The sequence below is a fragment of the Chiloscyllium plagiosum genome, unplaced genomic scaffold (assembly GCF_037043375.1).
Source record: "Chiloscyllium plagiosum isolate Xiang-an unplaced genomic scaffold, Cpla_swu_hap1 HiC_scaffold_9, whole genome shotgun sequence".
NCBI classification, from domain to species: Eukaryota; Metazoa; Chordata; class Chondrichthyes; order Orectolobiformes; family Hemiscylliidae; genus Chiloscyllium; species Chiloscyllium plagiosum.
The window spans coordinates 109,637,889-109,657,098 of NW_028270147.1; the positions used below are offsets into that span (position 1 = coordinate 109,637,889).

Sequence of the window (19,210 nt, forward strand, 5' to 3'; positions counted from 1 at the left end):
AAAGTCAGGCTGCATCAACCTGTTCACTTATAGTCACACCCTCCTGTCCCTGATCACTGGCCATAATATGAAGTATTTAGCCTACAAGGTGTGACTGCCTCCTCAAACACAGTGTCCAGGTAACTCTCCCCCTCCCTGATGTGTTGCAGTGTTTGAAGCTCAGACTCCAGCTCATCAACTTTGAGCTGGAGTGCCTTGAGTAACCAACACTTGCTGCAGATGTGGTCACTCTGAGCTATAATGGGCTCCACCAGCTTCGACATCATGCAATTACTGCACATCGCCTGGCCCTGTATGTGGAAATTGTTTAATGTGTTTTTAAATTTGTATTTTTAAATTTGCTGCCGGTCTTCAGTTTTTAATCTGTAAGGAAACAGGGAAGGCTCCAGCACAGCAGGAGGTTCCTCGTGTCAGTGCTAGCTGTTTACTAACTTCATGCACAATGAACATCTCTGTTGAATGTTTGTTGTCAGGAAGTGATTGAGTGTGTTTTTAGAGACAGAATAACGGACAAATATGAACTGCTCCGAGAGAGTCAGCATGGATTGACAAAGGTTCAGACATCTTTAACTAACCCGGTTACACTATTGTCTATAGGGAATTCCAGAAGACATTTAAGAATGTTCCATATAAGAGACATGGAATCAGATGGAAGTTGAGAAATGCATTTACCTTGGGTCAGGAATGGGCCTGGAGCTAGACACAGAGAGGAGGGAGAATGTGTGTGTCCTCCAATGAGCAAGATGTGAGTAGTGGTGTCCCAGGGACCGTGGTGGGAGCTCAGCTTTTCACGATATTTCTCAATGACTTGGATGAAGAAATAGAGAACCACATATCCAAGGTTGCTAACCACACTGGCAGTGAGGCAGCTTGGAGGAGCTTACAAAGATGGGGAGGGTGGAAGGGCAGAGAGCAGCTTGAAAACAAGGATGTGAATATGAAAATCGAGGTATTGCTGGACTGGGATCCAATGTAGGTCCGTGAGGACAGTGGGAGGGAATGGGGGAATGAGACTTGGTGCAAGTTCGGATATCGGTAGCACGGTTTGGAATGAGCCGAAGTTTATGGAAGGCGGTGGCTATGATGTCGGCCAGTATAACATTGGAATGGCCATGTTTGTCGTCCCCATGATGAAGCTGAGATTTTCAATGGCTGATCTTTGTGATGTGGAGGATGCGGGCTCAGATCAACCTCAAAGATGAGGCCCAGTTTGCAAAGAGTCTGGTTGAGCAGCAGACAGTGCTCAGGGAGAGAGATGGAGTTTGTGCCGGGAGCTGAAGAGGATGGCTTTGATCTTCCCAGTGATTTTCCCAGTGAGCTTGGCTCCTCAGTCCTGACTGCTCTTAGCTGCTATGATTGTCACTGATTGGACACTTATTATTAGAGATTCTGACCACAGCAGAAAGCCCCAGTGTAAAAAATAACTGCAAAGACTGTCAGATCGCAAAGTTGAAACTTCACCAAGAGAGGAAGTGAAAGAAGGAGCTCGGAGCAGCTGGACGTTTGTTACTGAGACGGGAGAAAACTGTGAACCATCTGCACTCCCTGGAATCTGACAGCACAGGGGGATGGCCATTCAGTCCATCATGGCTGTGAGTGACCCAAATAGTCACCCTGTTCCTCTCTCTCCTCATCTTTCTTTTTTAGCTGGACCTCTGATTCCCTCTTGCAGACCTGGGTCTATAGCACAAGACTGCCCCTAACCTGGGCTCCAAATTGGTATCTCATTCATTCATTGGGAGACAAACTGCCGGGGCTGGGAAATGAAGCTCAGGACCCTTAAAATTCCCTCTCCCCTCCTGAGGGACACTTCGTTGGGTTTTGCATATTCACTTGTGGGAAGTGGGCTTCACCGGCTGGGCCAACATTCTTTACCCTATCCCTAGTTGCCCTGAGAGGGTGGTGGGAAGCTGCCGTCTTGAATTGCTATAGTCCACAAGCTGTAAGTTGACCCACAATGCTCTTGGGGAGGGAATGCCAGTATTTTAACCCAGCAAGGCTGAGAGACCAGCGACATATTTCCAAGTCAGGATGCTAAGCTTTTCTGAGGGAAACTTGCAGCTCACAGAGTTCCCCTGTATCTGCTGCTCTTGTTCTAAATGCAAGTGGACGTGGGTTTGGAAGGAAACCAAAAGAACTTCAGATGCTGTAAATCCGAGACAAAAATAGAAATTGCCGGAAAAGCTCAGCAGGTCTGGCAGCATCTGTGAAGAGACATCGGAGTTGACTTTCTGGGTCACATGATGCTTCGTGCTCAACCCGAAATGTTAACTCTGATTTCTCTCCATGGATGCTGCCAGATCTGCTGAGGTTTTCGTGCAATTTCTATTTTCCCACATGGGTTTGGAAGGTGCTATCTGAGGACCTTTGGAGAGTTTCTGCAGAGCATCTTATCAATAATACACGCTGCTGCTATGGAGCATTGGTGGGAGTGGATGTTTTGTGGATGTGATGCCAATCAAGGAGCTTGTTTTGTTTTGGATGGTATCAAGCTTTTTGAGTGGATAAGAAAGACAGAGGATACGATAGACATAGACAGGAATGAATTCGAGGGGTATGGGCCAAATGCAGGCAAATGAGAAGAGTTCACTTCAGAAAACCCGGTCAGCATGTAGAGGTTTGGCTTAAGGGCTTGTTTCTGTGCTGTATGACTCTGTGACACTATCAATTTATGAATGTTGTTGGAGCTGCACCCATCCAGACAAGTGGGGAGTATTCGATCACACTCCTGACTTGGTCGATGGGCTTTGGGGGAATCAGGAGGTGATTTACTTGATACAGTATTTCTAGCCTCTAACCTGCTCTTGTAACCACGGTGTTTTTGTGGTGAGTCCAGTTGAGTTTCTGGTCAATGGTACCTCAAGAATGTTGATAGTGGGGATTCAGTGATGGTAATAGTATTGATTGTCAAGGGGCCATGGTTAGATTGTCTCTTATTGGTGATGGTCATTGGCTGGCATTTACATGACACCGATGTGAAATGCTGCTTCTGAGATGAAACCTGGATATTGTCCAGATATTGTTGCATTTGAACGTGGACTGCTTCAGTATCTGAGGAGTTGAGAATAGTGCTGATCATTGTGCAATCTTTGGCAATCATCCCCATTTATGAGCTTGTCGTATGTTGCAATATCTGTTTGGTGTCTGTCCTATTTAACACGGTGATAGTACCACACAGGATATTCAACTGCAGGAATTATCACAGCCCCTGCACAATTCTGTCCCCACATTAATTCAATGCAAATCTTGAATTCACATCGCACCTTCAATGTCCAAACATTCTAAGAATGTGCACAAAGTTGCAGTAAGAGGAATGGGGGAGGAGGTGGAGGAACATAAGAACTAGGAGCAGGAGCAGGCAATTCAGCCCCTCGAGCCCGCTCCACCATTCAATATAATCATGGCTGATCCTATCCCAGACTCAACTCCACTTTCCTGCCCATTTTCCATCATCCTTTAACCCATTATTCATTAAAAATATGTCCATCTCCTCCTTGGTATGAGACAGGGAAGGGACCACTCCATTTCAGAAGAGATTGACCGTGGAAAGGGGAAGGAGAGGGGAAAGAATTGGAACATGTTGTGAATGGACAGAATGGGTCAGTGGGTCAGAGCCTGTCCTGTCCCTCCAGCTCACACTGATGGCCTGAGGATCTCCTCTCTCTGCTGGGCCTTCATGGAATGAGGTTTATGAACAAACCAGTCCCCAGTGAGAATAGGCCAACAGCACAGAACTGTCTTTCATTTGACAAGAATATGTCCGTCTTCCTGAGAGAGGCCAAACCCTGGTCAATGTAGGAAATAGGGTCTCCCTCCAGGAGAAGACATGCTACTGGGGTCAGGGCTTAACATTCATTAGTGGGGCAGAGCAGAGGGAGATTTATCCTGCATTCAACTGTCACCACCTGGGATACTGTGAGAAAGAGAGAGAAGCGAGACAGAGAGAGAGATGGAGGGTGTGAGAGAGAGAGAGAGACTCTGTGTGTGTGTGTGTGTGAGAGAGAGAGAGAGATACAGGGATTAGATTAGATTAGATTAGATTACTTAGTGTGGAAACAGGCCCTTCGGCCCAACAAGTCCACACCACCCCGCCAAAGCGCAACCCACCCATACATTTACCCCTTATCTAACACTACGGGCAATTTAGCATGGCCAATTCACCTGACCTGCACATCTTTGGACTGTGGGAGGAAACCGGAGCAAACCCACACAGACACAGGGAGAACGTGCAAACTCCACACAGTCAGTCGCCTGAGGCGGGAATTGAACCCGGGTCTCTGGCGTTGCGAGGCAGCAGTGCTAACCACTGTGCCACCGTGCCACCCAAAAGAAGCACCTGAGACAGTGTGGGATATGTGAGGGGACCAAGAGGGAGAAAGAGGATAGAGGGAAGTAGAAATGGTGAGGCTCAGGGATACAGAGAGAGATGTGAATCAGTGTGATTGAGAGGGATGGGGAGAGAGAAAGAGACAAGGAGAGGACAAAGAGACAGGATGGGTGTGAGACCAAGCATGAAGAGAATCGAGAGAGAGGGTAGGGTTGAGTGTGAGCGTGAGAGGGACACATGAGTATGGGTAGATACAGAATGACAGAGAGGTAGGGAGAGAGACTGTAGACTGGGAGGTAGAGAGGGAAGGAGCGAGAAAGAGGGAGGAATAGAGAGGGACAGATAAGAATCGGAGGCTTTTAGTTGAAGTGACAGAAACAGTGAGAGACAGAGAAACAGAGATTATGAGATGGAGTGAGAAAGCATCAGTGAGTTGGAGAGAGTGGCTATGAGACAGAGTGAGACAGAGTGAGAGAGAGAGAGAGAGAGAGAGAGAAAACATGAGAGAGATTAATAGTGGGAGAGAGAGAGGTAGAGAGAAAGACGTGGCAGATGTGAGACAGAGAGAGAGGGACAGGTCTCTGGTCACCACATTCTGGGAAGGATGTGATTGTACTTGAGAGGGTACAGGGGAGATTTCCCAGGATGCTGCCTGCGATGGAGGGTCAGTTATGAGGAAAGATTGGAAAGGTTGGGATTGTTTTCCTTGGAGCATTGAAGGCCGAGAGGGAACCTGATAGAGGGGTATAAGATTATTTGAGGCAGTGATAGGGTGGGTAGGAAGTCACTTTTTACATGAGTAAAGGACTCAATAACCAGGAACAGAGACTGAAGGTAACACAGACATAGAAACATAGAAACTGCAGCAGGAGAAGGCCATTCGGCCCTTTGAACCTGTTCTGTCATTCAGTATGATCATGGCTGATCCTCCATTTCAAAGCCATATTCCTGCTTTCTTCCCATTCCCTTCATGCTGTTAAAATGCAAAACAATTATCTCTGTCTTTTTCTTGAATATATTCAATTCCGTGTCCTCCACAGCCTTCTGTGGTAGAGAATTCCACAGGTTGACCATTCTCTGAGTGAAGAAATGTTTCCTCATGTCAGCCCTAAATGGTCCACCCTGTATCCCCCTGAAAGAGTGAACCCTGGTGCCAGACTCTCAAACCAGGGGAAACCTCCTCCCTGTCCAGCCCTGTTAGAATTTTATACATTTCAATCAGATCCCCTCTCATCTTTCTGAGCTCGAGTGAGTCCAGGCCCAGTCGAGTTGGAGAGTGAGAGGAGATTTGAGGAGGAATATTTTCACCCAGAGGGTGGTGAGAGTCTGGAACTCACTGCCTGAAAGGCTGGTTGAGTTACAAACTCTCATGACATTGGAGCAGTATTTAGATATTTTTGTCGACCAATACAAACACAATGGGCCAAATGGCTCATTCAGTGTTGTTCACATCAATGATTCGCTGTGACAGAGAGAGAGAGAGAGAGAGAGAGAAGAGGAAGTGTGAGGGGCTGATGTGGCTCTCTCTGCCTGATGCCATTTACATACTGAGGAACACCCAGTCAGACTCTCACAGACTGCAGCTTTATAAAGCCGAGCCCAGTGAAGGGAGAGTTTATCAGGAACCAGGCACAGGGACAGGAGCACACACCATGATTTCACACATCCAGCTGATCTGGCCCCTGGCATTCTGTGTCGCAGGTACAAATCTCTCTCCTTCCACCTTGAATCTTTAGCTGCTCTCCATTTCACTCCAATTCCACTGACTTGTGATTGAAGGGAAAATACTGAAACCAGAGGAATGCTCAGTGTCTCCAACAATCTCTCATTTGACCGGCTCTTTCTGTGACAGTTCTGACTTCACTGTGTTTCTCTCTAACCCCTCAGGTATCAGTGGGGACATCATCATGACTCAGTCACCCCCGGTGCTGTCAGTGAGACTGGGCCAGACTGCAACCATCACCTGTAAATCCAGTCAGATTGCCAGTAGTAATGTTGAATGGTTCCAGCAGCAAGAAGGACAGAAACCCTCTCTCCTGATCTACAATGCAGCAACACGATTCACAGGAGTCTCCAACAGATTCACCGGGACAGAAGTGTCCAGCACACACTTCACCCTGACAATCAGCAACGTTCAGAATGAGGATGTCGCTGATTATTACTGTCAGCAAAGTTACAGCTCCCCTTGACACAGTGATACACAGCTGTACAAAAACCTCAAAACACACAGTCCCACCGCCTGTACTGACACATCCCACAATTTTATATAATATTAAATAGAGAACATGCATCCACCTCCTGCATTAACACGTCCACAGTTATTGATAAATGAAACTGAACAAATTACCCCATGTTGGGATTGTCACTGTCCTTTACACACTCCAGTCCCTGTGGTGTCCACCGCTCACTGAAGGCCTCAAGTTTCCCTCTTACACTCCATGGCCACATGGGAAGAGCAGCTGCAAGATTTAACAATGAAAAGTAAAGTTCACAAACCGCCCAAGCCCAGCTGGACATAATCCAGACAGAGAAAAAGGGAAAGAGTGAGAAAGAGAGGGAGAGGGGGAGAGAGAGAGATTACAGAGAGAGAGGGAAAGAGAAACAGAATGAGAAAAACAGAAAGACATGAATGACAAAGAGAATAAGAGAGTAAGTGAGAGACAGAGAGAGACAGGGATAGGGTGAGAGTGACAGAGGGAAGGAGAGAGCAGAGGTTTTTGTACACCCTCTGCACTGGAAGCTCTCACTGTGGCTTATGTTCGGTAAAGGAACCAAGCTCAGACTGAGTAAGTAAACCCTTTCAATACAAAACTTGCTAAAACACAAATGCTGAATTGTTGAAGGTGTTAGTGAGAAGCTGCAGTGAATGAAATGGTTGATTGAGGAGCACTGTGTCTAACAGGGTGTCCAGCTGTATTTCTTTAGTCCTATTGCCCCGCTTAAGCAGCAAGATATAAGTCAGTCAGTTTTACTCACCGTTTGGAGGAGCTCTGTCCATTTGCAGCCGTGGTCCCATTCCTGCAGCATGGAGTGAAATCAGTGAGTAACCTCCTGCCAGTCTCAGTGTGACGGACACAGGCAGAGTTTGATGTGAGCTCTGGCTCCCTGTCCCAGTCTCTGATCTCACTGACCTCAGCAGCAGCAGCAGCAGCAGCAGCAGCAGCAGCACAGTGAGACACCGAGCTCCCACCTCCCCCAGCTTTAACTCTGCTCAATCACACAATCACAGAATTGTTACAGTGCACAAGGAGGCCATTCTGCCCATCCTGTCTGTACTGGCTCTCTGAATGAGCAATTCAGTGAGTGCCATTCTCCTGCCTTCTCCCTGTCACCCTGCACATTGTTCCTTTTCAAATAACAGTCTCATTCCCTTCGGAATGTTTCAATTGAAGCTGCCTCCACCACACTCTCAGGCAGTGCATTCCACACCTTAACCACTCGCTGGCTGAGAATGTTTTTCCTCATCTCACTTTTGATTTTCTCACTAATTACTTTCAATCTGTGCCCTCTCCTTCTCAATCCTTTCATGAGTGAGAACATTTTTTTCCCTATTTACTCTGTCCGGACACCTCCTGATTTTGAATTCCTCAAACAAATTTCCTCTCAGCCTTCACTTCTCCAAGGAAGACAGTCCAAACTTCTCCAAAATTTGTTCATAACTGACATTCCTCATCCCTGAACCTTCTATGGGAATTTTTTTTTACCCCATCTGCAAAATATTCACATCCTTCATGAACTATTCCCCTTATCTATTCCCGTAGTCCCATTTGCTTGCATTTAGCTAATTTCCCCCACACCATTCCTGTCCATGTACCTGTTCAAATGCCTTTTAAATGTTGTTATCATACTCACCTCTACAACTTCCTCTGGCAGCTCATTCAATACACGCACCACCCTCTATGTGAACGAGATGCACCTCAGGTCCCTTTTGAATCTTTCCCCTCTTGCTTTAAACCTCTGCTGTTTACTTTTGGACTCCCTTACTCTGGGGAATAAACCTGAGCTAGTCATCTTATCTATGCCCATTATGATTTTATTAACCTCTAAAATGTCACCCAGCAGTCTCTGACCTTCCAAGGGAAATAGCCCAGGCCTAACCAGCCTCTCCTTATAATTCAAACCCTTCAGTCTCGGTGACATCGTTGTCATCCTTTTTACACCCTTTCCAATTTAATGACATCCTTCCAATAGCAGGGTGACTGGGAATGGGCCTGATCAATACCTTGGAGAATCGTAACAACTCCCACACGTAATGCTCTGACCGATAGAAGCAATTGTACCAAATGCTTTCTTCACCACCCTGTCTCCATGTGACACCAGTTTCAATCCTCTATGTGCCTCCACCCCTTGGTCTCCCTGTTTGACAACACTCCCCATGGCCCCGCAATTAACTGTGTTAGCCCTGGCCTGGTTTTTGTACCAAAATGTAACACCTCCCTATTATCTCAATGTGTAATGTAAATGTAGTCTCAAATAGCCTTCTTCTCTGTCCATGAAACCAACAACGTTAGTGTCATCTGCAAACTCACGAACCCTACCTCCTATATTCTCATTCAATTTGTTTCTATAAATGATGAACAATGATGAACCCAGAACCAATCCTTTTGCCACATCACTGGTCACAGGCTTCCAGTCTGAACAATAACCTTCTACCACCATTCTCTGTCTCCAACCATTAAGCCAATTTTATATCAGTTAGCTTGCCCTCCCTGGATCCAACTTGATCTAACTTACTAACCAGTTGTCCATGCAGTACCTTGTCAAAGGTCTTGCTAAAGTCCATGTAGACAATATCTACCACTCTGCTCTCAGCTATCTTCTTGGTCATGTCTTCAAAAAACTCAATCAAATTTGAGAGACATGATTTCCCACTTACAAAGCCTTGTGGACTATCCTTAATCAATCCTGTCTTTCCAATGCATTTAGATCCTATCTCTCAAAATCCCCTCCAACAACTTACTCCCCACTGATATCAGACACACCGCTCTATTCTTCCCAGGGTATTCCTTGCAGACCTTCTTAACTAACAGCACAACATTAGCCATGCTCCAGTCTTCCAGCATATCACCCGTGGCTGTTGATGATACAAACATCTCACCAAGGGGTGTCAAAGTCTCTTCCCAAGCTTCCCACAAAGTACTGGGATGGAGCTGATCAGGTCCTGGGGATTTATCTATCTTTATGAGTTTAAAGAATAGATTACTGCACCTCTTCTTCTGTAATATGGACTCTTCCCAAGACATCAACATTTATTTCCCAAATTTCCTTCACTTCCATGTCCTTCTCAACTGTAAATACTGCGGCAAAATATTAGATTAGTAACTCGTTCATATTCAGTTTCAAAATAAAATATGAAAAATTCTAAGAGTGAGACATTTGGAGGTGATCCATAGGATATGATCCATGGTCATGACTTTACTCTGGATTGTCCTTTGTCCTTTTCCACGGTCACCCTGAACCTTGTGGTACAATGATCACACTTACCTAAATGTCCTCTCACTGACATTTGATCTACTTGGGCCTCCTCATTCCCAAGATCCAGGTCTGGCAGAGCTTCCTTTCTGATTGGAATGGGAACACACGGCTGGAGAAAATTCACCTGAGCATTTTCTCTCTGGCCCCTCTCTGCCCTTCACACTGCTCCGATTTCATTCTATATTCTGATAATTAAAGTCACCCAAATGTGTGCTGTGAATTTCTTACAGATTTGTTCCTCTACATCCTTCCCTCTAGTTGGAGACCGACAGACTGCACTGAACAATCTGATTGCACCTTTTTGTTCCTTATCTCAAACCAAATCGATCTATCCTTGACCCCTCTGGGACATCCTCTTTCTCTAGCTCTGCACTGATCTCCTTAACCAATCCCACACCTCCCATCTTCCTCCTCTTTTCCTATCTTTAGTGAACACCTTGTATCCAGGAATATTTAACACCCAGTCCTGTAAGAGCAACAACACCAGATTTTCACTTGGTAATATGCGTCTGTAACTCCCCAATCTTACTCCCCATACTCCACGCAGGCCCATACATGCACACAGTCAGTTGGATTTAGAAATTATTACTCTCTCCCTCACTGTGACCCGGCCAAATAAGTTACTATTCCTTACTTTGGAGTATCTATCTCTTCCATGATTCTGTTTTCCTTGGTGTTCTTCCCTGATATTTCCTATTGGTTCCCACAGTCCACTTCCATGTTCATTTAAACTCTCTCCAACAGCACCAGCAAATCACCCCACAAGGAGCTCAGTTCTGTTCAGGAGCAACCCATCTGGTCTATAGAGGTCACATCTCCCACAAAGTCATTCCCAATGTCCCAAGAATCTCAAGCGCTCCCTCCTGGATCACCTTTCCAGCCTCAGATACACCCTGTTTTATTCTCCTGTTCCTATCCTCACTTGCATTGGTCACTGGGAGTAATCCAGAGATTCACAATTTTGAGCTCCTGTTGCTAATTGCCTCCAGAGCTCCCTAAATTCTGACTGCAGGACCACATCCCTTTTCTCACTCTGTCACTGGACCACAACTGCTGCCTGTTCCCCCTTTCCCCTCAGCGTGCTCTGCAGCCGCTCAGTGACATCCTTGACCCTGATACCAGGGAGACAACATACAATCCTGGATTCCCATCTGCAGCTGCAGAAACAACTATCGATTGCCCTCACTCTCAAATCTCCTCTCAATATCACTCTTCCAGTCTTCCTTGTGCCCCCCTGGACAGCTGAGGCCCCCGTGGTGCCGTGGACCTGGCTCTGGCTGCACTCCCCAGATGAACCATCATTCTCATCAGGATTCCAAACTGAATCCTGGTTGGACAGTGGGATGCATTCAGAGGATTCCTGTACTAGCTGTCTGGTCCTTTTGGACTGTCTGCTGTTCCCCCATTCCCTCTCTCCCTGTATATTCTGAAGCTGCAGAGTGACCACATCTAGAAACGTGCTCTCCACGGAGCTCTCAGCCTCACGGACACTCCACACTGACACCAGCTGCTGCTCAATCTCCGGAAACCTGGAGCTCCAATTGCTGTCACTGACCACACTGCCTACACTCATGGTATTCCAGGATCTGGGAAGCATCCTGAAGTTCCCACATGGAACAGGGTGCACACTCTCACCACTCCCTGGTTATCCCTTGATAAAGTTCTGATGACAAACAGCTCCAGCTGTGCTCAAATCCAGGCCTTTCAGTGTTTTGCAGAGTCTGTTCAAAAGACAATATGATAACAGAACAGAATTAGGCCATTCGCCCCATCAAGTCTGCTGTGCCGTTTGGTCATGGCTGATGTGTTTCTCATGACCATTCTCCTGCCTTCTTCCCATTATGTTTGATCGCCTTCCCAATCAGGAATCTATCAATGTCCGTCCGAAACACACTCAATGCCTTCATCTCCACAGCATGAGTTCCACAGATTAACCACCCTCTGGCAGAAGAAATTCCTCCTCATCTCAGTCCTAATGGATTATCCCTAAATTCTGTGGCTGTGCCCTCTGGTCCATGTTTCTCTTACTGGTGGAAACATCTCATCCCCACCCACTCTATCCAGGCCTCTCAGTATTCTGTAAGGTTCAATGTGATCTCCGCATGTCCTTAAGAACTCTATCAAGTACACATCAACAGTCCTCAATCTCTCCTCGACAGACCAGGCTGTCACCACCAGGGTCATTCTCATAACCTCCTCTGGATCTCCCCCAATGCAGGCACATCCCTCCTTAGATACAGGTCCCAAAACTGTTCACAATATTCCAAATGCAGTCTGGCCAGAGTCTCATACAGCCTCAGCAGTACACACCTGCTCTTGTATTCTAACTCAGTTGAAATGAATGATAATATTGCATTTGTCTTCCTAATTGCCAACTGAACCTACATATTAACCTTAAGTGAAATCTGAAAGAGGACTCCTAAGTCCCTTTGGGTTTCAGAATTCCAAATTTCCCCTTTTAAAAAACAGTTTGAGCCTCTATTCTTCCAACCTAAGGGCATAACCTCATACTTTCCCACTTTGTATTCCATCAGCCACTTTTTTTCCCCACTCTCTGAGCCTTTCCAAGTCCTTCTGCAGTCTCTCTGCTTCCTCAACTCCCTCTGTTCCTCCCCTCATCTTTGTGTCATCAGCAAATTTAGCAACAATGTCCTCAGTTCCTTTACCCAGATCGTTAATATATAATTAATTGTTACATGAATAGCTGAGGTCCCAACACTGCCCCCTGCTGAACTGCACAAGGCACCAGCTGCCATCCTGCAAAAGATCCATTTATTTCCATTCTCTGTCCATTTCAGTACCGGGCCCCAGTGGGCTCTTATGTTATTTAGCAGCCTCCTGTGTGGCAACTTGTCAAAGGCCTTTTGGAAACCCAAATAGATCATGTCCATTGGCTCTCCTTTGCTAACTTGCTCATTGACTCCGATTATTACATCGAATTCCAGCTTCTCCCTCTCGAACTGCGCGGTGAATTCTAACGCATTATGGTCACTACTCCCTCAGGGTTCACTCACCTTCAGCTCCCCAATCAGGGCTGCCTCATTACACATCACCGGATCCGGAATTACCTGTTTCCTAGTGGCTCTACCCCAAACGGTTCCAAAAAAAAAGCCTCTCGCAGACATTCCATGAATTCCTTTCCTTGAGATCCATTCCCAAGCTGACTTTCCCAGTCCACCTGCATATTGCAGTCCCCATGATTATTGTAATAATCCCTTTCTTATATGCCTTTTCTATCTCCTGATTTATTTTCTGCCCCACATCCCGACTACTGAGAGGAGACTTGTACATAAGTCCCATCAAGCCCTTTGCTATTTTGTGGGTCTTTAAGTTGACCCACACAGATTCTATGCTTTCCAACTCCATATTTCCTCTTGCTGTCGATGTAATTTCAGTTCTTCCTGACAGGATAAACCTGCTCCTCCCTCACCCCACCCCCACCCCCTTCAGATGTACCTATCATTAGAAACATAGAAAATGGCTGCAGGAATCGGCCACTCAGCCCTTTGAGTCTGCACCACCGTTCAATATGATCATGGCTGATTACCCAATCTCATTATCCTATTCCCACTCCACCCCCATATCCCTTGATTCCACAGGTTCATAACATCGGAATAACTTAATCCTTAATCTTCGACAGTGACCCCTAGTTTTGGACTTTCCTAATATCAAGAACATTCTTCCAGCAAGTCAATTCCCATCAGGATTTTATATGTTTCTGTGAGATTCCTCTCATTCTTCTAAATCCCAGTGAGTACAAGCCCAGTTGATCCAGTCTTTCCTCATATGTCAGTCCTGCCGTCCCGGGAATCAGTCTGGAGAACCTTCGCTGGACTCCCTCAATAGTAAGAATGTCCTTCTTCAGACGAGGAGACCAAACCTGCACATAATACTCAAGGTGAGGCCTCACCAAGGCCCAGTATAATTCTGCAAGACATCCTTACTCCAATACACAAATCCTCTCACTGTGAAGGCCAGCATGCCATTAGCTTTCCTCACTGCCTGCTGCACCTGCATGCCCCCTTTCAGTTACTGTTCCACCATGACAACTAGCTCTCATTGCACCTCACCTTTTCCTAAACCTTCACCATTTATTAATAATCTGACTTCCTATTTTACCACCAAAGTGGATAATCTCACATTTACCCAAATTATATTGCATTTACCAAGTATTTGTCCACTCAGCCAGCCTGTCCAAGTCACTCTGCAGCCTCTTAGCATCCTCCTCACAGCACACATTGTCACCCAGCTGAGTGTCATCTGCAAATTTGGAGGGATTGCATTCAATTCCTTTGTCCATATATTTTATGTATATTATGAACAGCTGGGGTCCCAGCACTGAACCCTGTGGTATCCCACTCATCACTGCCACTTTGAGAAGGACCCATGTATTTCAACTCTCTGTTTTCTGTCCACCAATGAGGTCTCTCTTAATGTCAATACATTACCTCTGATATCATGAGGTTTAATTTAACTCACTTTTGACCTTGTCAAAAGCCTTTTGAAAGTCCAGTCACACAACATCCACTGGGTCCTGAGGGAGGGTCACTCAATTTGAAACGCTAACTTCAATTGCTGTCCACAGATGCTGCCAGACCTGCTGAACCTTTTCATCAATTTTTGTTGTCCACTGATTCAGCCTTGTCCACTCTCTACTGATCACATCCTCAAAAACTTCCAGAAGATGTGTCAGGCCTGATTTCCCTTTCGTAAATCCATGCTGACTTGGTCCGATCCTGTCACTGCTTTCCAAATGCTCGTTTACTGTATCTTTAATAACTGACTCCAGTGTTTTCCTCATGTATAATTCCTCATTTTCACTCTCCCTCATTTTATTAAAAAGTGGGGTTACACTAGATACTGTCCAGTACATTGGAACTCTGTCAGAGTCGACAGAATGTTGGAAAATGATCAACAATGTGTCCACTATTTCTACACCCACTTTCTTAAATACTCTCATGAGTTGCTGGCCCCTGGGGCCTTATAAGTTTTGATACCATCAGTCTTCCCAAGACCATTTCCTGACCAACAAGGATTACCTTCAGTTCTTGCTTCACACTTGACCGTCTATCCCCCTGCATTTCCTTTCAATAGGATGTGCATCCCTGGATATTTAGTTCCCAGCCCTGATCCCCTTGCAGCCACGTCCCTGCGCTACAGGCTCATTTACCTTGTTTCATATACTCGATGCATCGAAGTACAACACCCTCAGTCATGCACTGACTGTCTCCTTCTCATAGTTATCTCCTTTAGAAATCACAGAATCCCTACAGTGTGGAAGCAGGCCATTCAGCCCAGACTGACCCTCCAAAAACATCCCACCCACCCTACAATTGCCATGGATAATGCTCCTAACCTACACATATTTCTGGCAATGGGAGGAAACCCAAGTAGACACCGGGATAATGTGTAAACCCCACACAGACAGTCAGTTGGAATTGAATCTGTGTCTCTGGAGCTGTGAGACAGCAGTGCTAACCACTGACCCACCATTCCACCCTGCAGGGCTTCAATTTTGATTCTTGATTCTTTCCATACTCTCTATCCTATTACTTGGTCTGGATGCTTTAATAAAGTGTCCTGTCCCCCTACCTTCTTTAATTCGTTTAAATTCCTCAGAAACTTGATTTACCTTGGTTTGTGTGGTATCACTTTGTCTACATTATTCCGAATGTTTCATGCGTTAAGATACAAAGCCTTTAAGATTGTTCTATATTGAGCTTCCCTGCACTTTTAAGTTTCCTCAGTACAATATGACATTCACAATACTCTGTCCCTTTCCTTTTATTTTCTGGTAACAATCAATTCCATCACTAACCAGTATTCCTCCCTTCTCCTTTAACTTTTATTTCCTCATTTTCCATCCAACTGTTCTAGTTACTTTCTCTTTGAATCGTATTCAGGCTGATACTTATTCCTGAACAAACATCACTCAAAAATATTCCTTGGTTCATTGTTGCTTGTGGTATCTTGCTGTGTACAATCTGGCTTGTACATTTCCTACATTATAACAGTGACCACATTTCAAACAAGTCCCACACTGTCTGCAAATGTCTTTGGGACAGCATGGATCTTTCTTTTCTTTGGATGAACTGGGAGTCTTTCAGATGTGAACGATGCCATTCCAATATTGCACAGTCCTCCTCCTGAACTAGTTTCTGCTTTGTCCCTCTCTTTTGTAAAATCAGACCGAAAGTTTTCATGAGGAACCATTGCTCCATCTTCCACCACCGCACACAAGTTCCCTTCCTGCTCTCGAATGGGCCTCATACATTCCTTCATTCACCTGTTCTTTCTGTGATTATAAAACATCACTGGGATTTCTCGGACTTCATTTGGACACATTTCATCCTGTCAGCTCTTTGCTTTCCTCAGGTCCTGGTAAATTTCACCCCTGCATTTTGTCTTTCAGCCACTTTTACCCAATCCCTGCCCAGTTCAGTAAAATGGTTTGTTCCCAAATGAAAACTTTTACACTTGCTCCATGGTTCTCCATTTCCATCCCTCCTCTCAATCTCACTGAGTTCTGATCATTGTCATGAAAATGCTCCCCCATTGATAGCCCTTCCAGCTGCCCACATTCATTCCCTAAACAATGATCCAAAACTGTCCCTTCTCTTTCACCAGCACCTTCTCAGGGGCAATTAGGGATGGGCAATAAATGCTCGCCCTGTCAGTGACACTCACATCCCAAGAAACAATTTTAAAAGGCCCTGTCCTTTTATGGGGTTTGTTAGGTATTGAATACAAATGTTCAAATGGATTGTTTTGCCAGTGAATGTTCAGAGTTGAAATCCCTTTGAATGGCAGGGATTAAAATTGTTTGTCTTGTCTTTCAGGCCGTGAGAACTCTCAGCCGAAGCTGACCCTGCTGCCCCCCTCCCAAGAGCAGGTCAATGCCAAGGGCACTGCCACCCTGGTGTGCCTTGCCAATCACTTCTATCCCGATGAGCTGGAGGTGCAGTGGAAGAAGGACGGTGCAGTCATTTCAGACGGGGTTCAGACCAGCAACTACCTGCGAGCTTCAGACAGCACCTACAGTGTCAGCAGCCTGCTGACCCTCTCTGGGTCTGACTGGGAGTCCAACGCTCGCTTCTCCTGTGCCCTTACCCATGTGACCCTCCCCTCTCCCCTCAGCAAGAGCATCAGGAGATCAGAGTGTGTGTAGAGTGTTGGAGACAGTCCACAGAGGAGACACAACTTTAAATAGAACAGGGCTGAGCTGGCAGGACAAAGGTCATTGTCAGCACTGAATTTCAACTCTCTTCCTTCTTGGGATTGGCTCGGTGACATTTCTGAGGTTCAGGGGTTAAGGCACGTCATTGGGATCAAAAGGAAGCTTTACTCTGTATCAAACCCCGTGCTGACCCTGTTCTGGGAGCGTTTTATGGGGACAGTGATGACTTGTGATGCCAAGTAAAACCTCTCGAAGATACTGAAAACTGTCAGCTGTACAAAACAATGTGAACCTCTGAAATTGCTGCCTCAGTAAACCAGATCTCCTTCCTGCTCAGCCGCCAGTTCGAATTTAAGCTTCTGTCACTACTTAAAGGGACAGGATTCTCAGGTTATTGAGAAAATCTCCACCAGTGTTTTCCTCAAGCTCCATTGTGGCTGTGATTTTGAGCAGCTTCCTCTGTCTGGGCTGTTAATTGCAGTCTTTTTTTCTGTCAATGTAAATCTGGAAAAAAGAATAAAGATCAAGAAGATTCAGTCTCTGTCTCGTGTGTGCTTTGGAAATGGCCAGAGCTACTGGGAACCCTGCATTGATGAATATGATCAGCAGCATCTTGTTACTCAGAATAACAATTTCACAGGTTTTGGGAAATAAATATTCCTTAAATTAGACTTGGGTTTTCTTCACTCTTAAAGTGCGATGGAATGGTCCCGTGTGTCCCTTGGATTCAGTCCCAGATTCCACCGTGGCTCTTTCATTCAAACACAGCATTAGCACACTGACACCACATTCAGAGGACAATCCTGAGATGGGGCACGTTTGGTTCTTGATTCCAGTGTGAGGAAATGGGGGCTGGGTGTGAAATGTCCAGTCTGAAGCTGGTGGGGGTACTTTATAATGAAGAATAGAAACTGATGTCAGAATAAAGGCAGGTGTTGATGGGAGTGAGGAATATCTCAGTGATCTGTCTCCAGAATCCACACACTACACACATCCTTCTGTCAGACCCTGAAGGCAGAGAAACTGCTCCTTGACACCCTATATTTCTCTATCTTTCCCAGAAAAGGTGAAGTATTCTCTGCCTCAGTGATTCCCTGGGACAAGACATTTTAAAAAGCGCTGTGGGAAGGGAACTGTTGCCTCTCATTGACAAAGCCTCTCATTGGAAGGATGTGGAGCTGGCTCTGTGAAATGTTCGGACACAGAGGATGACACCAGAAGCAATTCAATGTGGTCACTCTCTCCTTTGCAATTGCTAAACTGGTAACAATTACTTTTTGCTCACAATTTGCTCTCTCGAATTTGATCCACTTGCCTTTCTTACTTTGCTTTTTTTGACTTCAGTCTGTGGGTAGTTCCATCAAAACCCAATCTCCTCACACTCATCCTGGTCCCTGAAGAGATTAGAGACAAACTGCAAATGCTGGAATCCAAGGTTGACAAGCAGGAGGCTGGGAGAACATAGCAAGACTGGCAGCATCAGGAAGAAGAGAAGTCGATGTTTTGGGTGTAAACATTCTTCTGGAAGTGGGGTGGGTGGGTGTTGGGGGAGCTGCAGATAAAGGGAGTGGTGGGGGCAGGGTGGTTAGGTGGGGATAGGTGGAGACAGGTCGAGAGTGGGACATGGTTAGTCGAAGGGAGGGATAATTCTGGATTTATCTCTCCCATCGACCAATCAGGTCATACTCTCTATCTTTCTCAAACTATCCCCACCTCACCATCTCGCTCCCACCCACCCCTTGAAATGCAACTCCCCTCACACCTACCCTCCCCCTTCCTGAAGAAGGGTTACACCTGAAATGTCGACCCCTGAAGAGATTAGACGAGGTTATTTCATTGAATCAAATCATCGAGCCCATCAATCCTGAGAACAGATTCCAATATTGAAGTCCCATTTTCTGGTTGCACATGTAAAGTCTCTTTCAAGCTGAAAGAAGGAAGCTCTCGACTGAGAAATGAGTGAGCTTAACCCAGATCCTGAACAACAGCACTTCAGAATGGAGTGATCTAAATCAGAAGCAATATAAATACAGGGCAGCTTATATACTGCAGCTCGCACTGAGTGCAGCCAGCACAGAGGGGAATGCTGGGAGGTTTGGTCAGTGTGGGAGTTTGGTGAACTCAGGGAAGGAGTCCACCTTTGTTTTTCCAAAGTGATTTGGGACTGTCACTTCAGCTGCTGGGAGCCTGCACATGCACTTGGTTTGAATGAAACAAAATGGTAAAGAAGA

The 19,210-nt window shown here is 45.8% G+C and overlaps 1 gene segment (V, D, J or C); it reads left to right on the forward strand.

Annotated features, from left to right (window-relative positions):
• Nucleotides 1–5,955: 5,955 nt before the first annotated feature.
• Nucleotides 5,956–17,515, forward strand: LOC148149242 (Ig kappa chain V region Mem5-like). The segment is given in 4 exon segments: nt 5,956–6,028; nt 6,215–6,515; nt 7,082–7,113; nt 16,642–17,515. Coding segments are annotated over 4 exon segments (711 nt in total).
• Nucleotides 17,516–19,210: the final 1,695 nt, after the last annotated feature.